Source organism: Bubalus kerabau, chromosome 9, assembly GCF_029407905.1.
Source record: "Bubalus kerabau isolate K-KA32 ecotype Philippines breed swamp buffalo chromosome 9, PCC_UOA_SB_1v2, whole genome shotgun sequence".
In the NCBI taxonomy this organism is placed as follows: domain Eukaryota; kingdom Metazoa; phylum Chordata; class Mammalia; order Artiodactyla; family Bovidae; genus Bubalus; species Bubalus kerabau.
In genome coordinates, this window is record NC_073632.1 from 42089240 (window position 1) to 42095239 (window position 6000).

Genomic DNA, 6000 nt, shown 5'->3' on the forward strand with positions numbered 1-6000 from the left:
GGTAAAGAATCCACCTGCAATGCAGGAGACCTTGGTTCAATTCCTGGATTGGGAAGATCCCTTGGAGAAGGAATAGGCTACCCACTCTACTATTCTTGGGGTTCTCTGGTGGCTCAGATGGTAAAGAATCTGCCTGCAATGTGGGAAACCTGGGTTCAATCCCTGGGTTGGGAAGATCCCCTAGAGGAGGGCATGGCAACCCACTCCAGTATTCTTGCCTGAAGAATCCCATGGACAGGGAAACCTAGCAGGCTACCGTCCATGGGATCGAAAAGAGTTGGGCATGATTGAGCGACTAAGCATGGCACAGCATTCATTATCTAGTGCTGGCTAACTAATTACCCTCAAAGGTAGCTGCTTGAAACAACAAACATTTATTGTCTCACACAATTTCTGAGGACTGGAAACCTGGGACGGCCTTGCTAGGTGGCCATGGTTCAAAGCCTTTCACGGCGCAGTGCACAGGCAGTCAAGCAGTTGGTTGGAGCTGCAGTCTCTGAAGACTTGACTAAGGCTGGGAATCTACCTCCAAGCTCACTCACTGGTCTCAGTGCCTTGCTTACAGCTGGCCAGAGGCTTCCTCAAGTTCCTTGTCACATAGGTCTCCGTAGTGCTCTAATCACCACAGGTGCTGTCAATTCTGCTGGACTTTGGAGGGAACTACTTGAATGATAGGAGGTGGGGTCACTGGGGGCCGCTGGAGGCTTAGTTAAATCAAATCTAATCTAATCATTCATTGATTTAACTAAGATAGGGATCAGCCTCTGTGAAGCAGCGTTGAGCATACAGAGAAGAACAAGACACAGTTGTTGCCCTTCGAGAGTCTTTTGTCCAGTATAGGAGCCAAATGACTCAGGATCATGGGAGGATCTGGGGCAGGACAGGGGTGGGGAGAGGGAAGCCTTCCTAGGGAAACTGTGAGCTGACATCTGAAAGATGACAAAGCAGTTAGAAGATCAAGAAGCAGACAAGATCTTGGGGGAAGGAGAAAATAATATTCCAGGTAAAAGGAGAACTATGTCCTAAAGCATACAAAAAATGTTTCATTAAGGGACAAAGAAGTTGAATTAATTCAGCGTCAATTGCATATAGATAGAGAAAAAAAGTCAAGTCCAAAATAGGATAAAGAAGTCTCTTCAATTTTCATAGATAATTGATTATATGCGCTGAATGACATATATGTATCAGACCTCATGTGGTCCCATATACTCAAATAATTTCGATGTAGTCTTCTTATTATTTTAATTGATTTTCAGTTAAATTATGACAAATACAAGAAAGATCTTATGAGAAAAAAATGAGAGTGCATTTAACTTCCATATTTCAAGTTCAGTTTCAGTTCAGTTGCTCAGTCATGTTCGACTCTGCGACCCCATGAATTGCAGCACGCCAGGCCTCCTTGTCCATCACCAACTCCCGGAGTTCACTCAAACTCATGTCCATCGAGTCGGTAACGTCATCCAGCCATCTCATCCTCTGTCGTCCCCTTCTCCTCCTGCCCCCAATCCTTCCCAGCATCAGAGTCTTTTCCAAGGAGTCAACTCTTTGCATGAGGTGGCCAAAGTACTAGAGTTTCAGCTTTAGCATCAGTCCTTCCAAAGAACACCCAGGACTGATCTCATTTAGGATGGACTGGTTGGATCTCCTTGCAGTCCAAGTGACTCTCAAGAGTCTTCTCCAACACCACACTTCAAAAGCATCAATTCTTTGGCACTCAGCTTTCTTCCCAGTCCAACTCTCACATCCATACATGACCACTGGAAATACCATAGCCTTGACTAGACAGACCTTTATTGGCAAAGTAATGTCTCTGTTTTTGAATATGCTATCTAGGTTGGTCATAATTTTCCTTCCAAGGAGCAAGCGTCTTTTAATTTCATGGCTGCAATCACCATCTGCAGTGATTTTGGAGCCCAAAAAAATAAAGTCTAACACTGTTTCCACTGTTTCCCCATCTATTTCCCATGAAATTATGGGACCAGATGCCATGCTCTTTGTTTTCTGAATGTTGAGCTTTAAGCCAACTTTTTCACTCTCCTCTTTCACTTTCATCAAGAGGCTTTTTATTTCAAAGTGCAGTGTATATCCTTTTACCAGGTGATGGGCATCACAAAGGTATATTTTTGCACTCAAATAGCAAATAATTTGGCACACCGACGTCTACGGTTTAACAAAGGCAAGCTGGTTGACCAAGGAATTCTTAGTAAGAGAGGGGAATGAGTCAGATCTCAATAAATATTAATTAGTAGACCCAGGCTTTTTCACTTATTTGCTTTTACTAGGTATTTTTGCTTATTTATCTTATTTATTCCTGTGACTTCGGAGAAGGCAATGGCACCCCACTCCAGTACTTTTGCCTGGAAAATCCCATGGACGGAGGAGCCTGGTGGGCTACAGTCCATGGGGTCGCGAAGAGTCAGACACGACTGAGCGACTTCACTTTCAACTTTTCACTTTCATGCATTGGAGAAGGAAATGGCAACCCACTCCAGTGTTCTTGCCTGGAGAATCCCAGGGACGGGGGAGCCTGGTGGGCTGCCGTCTATGGGGTCACACAGAGTCGGACACGACTGACGTGACTTAGCAGTATTTCTGTGACTTAAAATAACTGAAAAGGCACTCTGTTGAGGGTAGGTCAGCAATATGCTGCTCTTTTGTGAGTATTTTAACGAATAGAGAAGTAAGCCCTATGGGTTTACTTCAATGTCTGAGAAATGAGAAATGCTTTATCATGGAAAAGAAGGCCTGGGTATCAAATATTCAAGTCCACAATCTCAATGTTTAATTTTATACTTATAATTTATTTAGTTGGTGTTGTTTCATAGTTCTCAAAGCCGTAAGTGATTGCTAAATGTTGTTAGGACAAATGATTATGTTATTGAGCTAATGACAGAATGACTTATAGCAAGTCAGCTGGAGAAGAATCGTTTAAGAAGCCATTTATCCTTGGAAGTTCTGTTTGGCAAGGCACGTTGGGTCAAGGCCATCACTGAGTTGGGAATTTGTGTTCTTCCTGAGATGGATCCACAGTTTAGACCTATAATGTGAGCAAAAATGGGCCCACATTCTGGGCTTGCCTGACAATCAACCAGGATGATTTGAGCCTGTCCTGGACCACCCTTCTCTTTGCAGACTCACACACAGAGCTGACCACAGCCAGACCATCAGAGGAGGACAGACAGTAAAGGGCCCTTCGTCCACAAAACAAGCCCTTTTTATCATTCCACAAGGAAAGTGAGCTCTTTATGGGGTATATCAAACTGAAAAATAGAAAAATTTAAGAGTTTTTTTAAAAAGCTGAATGATATAAGCCTGTTTTTTCCCCCCCCTAGGTTCATTTGGCGGCTGATGTTACATTCTTGCAAGACAGACTAAAAGGCGACAGTGTGACAGAAATAGGAATAACATTTCTGAAAAAGCTAGATGAGAAAAAATACAGATGGAAAAAATGAAGAAAAGCATGCAAAATGCCACAGGCTGGCTGGCTGAGGAGTTAATATTAGCTAAATATATATAGCCATATAAATTTTGAATTTCTTAATAGCATGGGATTTAAAAGGCTTATAAATCAGCCAGAAATTTGAAATGCAGGGCACTAAGATTTAAAGCTGTTTTTTCTTTGCTTGTAAATCACACATTTTCAATCTCAAGTCCACAAGATTTCACATACAAATAACTCCTTGTAAGATAGCAAGCATGAATTCTATATATTATATAGTCTAGTCTAAAAGAGTCTGTTTATTTCATTTACTTATGGTAATGGAAAAGAAGCATACCACCTACACAGTTGGGGTATTTATCTCTTCTTGTTGGAAAAACGGATGAAAAGATATAAAATTCACTATATAAAGATAGTTTCTAGATATTGTGTATTGCATTCTCTATAGAAATGATATCAATTGCCACAATTTTCCATAGTTTCATGAAGCTGTAGATATAGACTAAATATCTATAGCCATAGACTTTTCTCATATATTGGCTTGGCTTATAGCTTCAGCCTCCTGAAGTTACTACTGGTTTATAATTATCAAGACAACCTATTTATTTGGATGGTAACTCTGAAATATTTTAAAATAACATTTAATTTTAATTAATTTAATTTTTAGATAGTAGTAACTAAATTCCTTCCTTTATTCATGAAATATTGCTGTTGGTCAGGCCAGGAAATAAAATGAGAGATACATAATGTTCTTTGAGAATACTTTCTTATTTTCAGTTAGAAATTTTGGTCATTTTTATCCCTTAAAAATAATTGTACAAAGTATGTTGGGCAGCTAATCTAATACTCTCAGTGGCACTGAGTGTTGAAACTGGTAGTAGCTTCAGGATGAGGTTTGTTTTCTATCCTTTTTTGTTTTCCTCACCCTGGGAGACAGTTCTCTTGGCATTGAATTTATGCTACAAAAGGTGATCCATGTAACCAAGAGAGTGGCTTGTTTGTATTCAATTGTTGCTCCTTTCTGAAAAATGAGAATCTAGAAAGTGCCATTCAATAGAATTATGAGACTCATATATAAATTTTCTAATTAAATTCTTTACATTAAAAATAAAAAGAAATAGGTAACATTAATAATTTATTTCATTTAGACTAGTTATCAAAAATATTATTTTAATATTTAGCTAATATAAAAATTACTATCGATATATTACATTCTTTTTTATACTAAATCTTTGAGCTCTAATGTGTATTTTACACTTTTAGCACATCTCAATTCAATGCTAAATTTTCAAAGTGTAAATTTACAGTGAAATGCAGTTCTACCAAAACAACAAAACAGTGTTTAGTGTTGTTCAATAGTTTCAGTTTTTAAATCTAAATTAGTTAAAATTAAACTACATTAAAAATTCATTTCCTCAGTCACACTAGTCACATTATAAATGTTCAATAGCTATATGTGGCTTCAGTTGCTGTACTATGTAACACAGGTCCAGAATTCTCTGTCAAAGGGGATCGACCTTGAACATAAAGAATAAGTGGGAAGGATCCAGGTTCATGGAGAGGGACAGAAGAGATGAATTGAAAAGATAAAAGGTGAGGAGGGAGAACATCCAAGATTCATGAAATGGTGTCTCTCTGCAAACAGAGTGGGAATCCAAGAAAACAGAAACATTTCTTAGTAAAGGAAGGTTGCACACCACCTGCTGGGCTCCAAGTGTCTCTTCATTGCCTTTGTGTGAAGTTGAGTCTTTACACAAAGAACATGGAAACTGCACAGCATAAACTACAGAGTTATATAATATCTTTATTTCATAAAAGCTTTCACTCTGAACCCCAAACCTTGATCAATGCAGAGATTTCTATCATCTTGGTAAAGCCAAAAGGGAAGAAAGGTTTGGGACAGAGGAGTAATTTAGGGTTATTCAAATGGCATCGTCAAATGGTTCCCCAGCTGTTTGCCGAGGAGGCCTGCCTTGGTTGCCTGTTCACCATTTAAAGCTGCCAGGAATCAGACACATGTCTCTCAGCAGCCTGCTCATCTATTTATTGTCTTCTCAAATCTCTCACTTTCATCCACTAGTTATTGGAAGCCTGGATCTCTTTAGTTACAATGGACTATCAAGAATAAGTGGAAAGTTCCCTCTCCTCGTTTATGAAGGACCAAAGTAGAAATTCGGAAACCCAGATGCTTGACATGCAAAGATGATATTAAAATTTTATAACCAAAGAGGTCACTTTAACCAATATCTGCTCAATGTTAAGTAACACTGCTGCTGCTGCTAAGTCGCGTCAGTCGTGTCCGACTCTGTGAGACCTCATAGACAAAGAAATGTCCCTACAACTCCTACAGCCCACCAGGCTCCCCCGTCCCTGGGATTCTCCAGGCAAGAACACTGGAGTGGGCTGCCATTTCCTTCTCCAATGCATGAAAGTGAAAAGTGAAAGTGAAGTCACTCAGTCGTGTCCGACTGTTAGTGACTCTATGGACTGCAGCCCACCAGGCTCCTCCGTCCATGGGATTCTCCAGGCAAGAGTACTGGAGCGGGGTGCCAGTACTTGCC

The 6000-nt window shown here is 40.0% G+C and overlaps 1 protein-coding gene across 1 annotated transcript in view; it reads left to right on the plus strand.

The window, feature by feature from the left end:
* The window catches only part of TRAPPC3L (trafficking protein particle complex subunit 3L), a 39211-nt gene extending 35759 nt beyond the window's left edge, over positions 1–3452 (plus strand). Inside the window, exon 5 of the mRNA XM_055535111.1 lies at positions 3333–3452. Coding sequence (XP_055391086.1) covers positions 3333–3452 — 120 coding nt within the window. The remainder of the gene's footprint in view (positions 1–3332) is intronic.
* The last annotated feature ends 2548 nt before the right edge of the window (positions 3453–6000 follow it).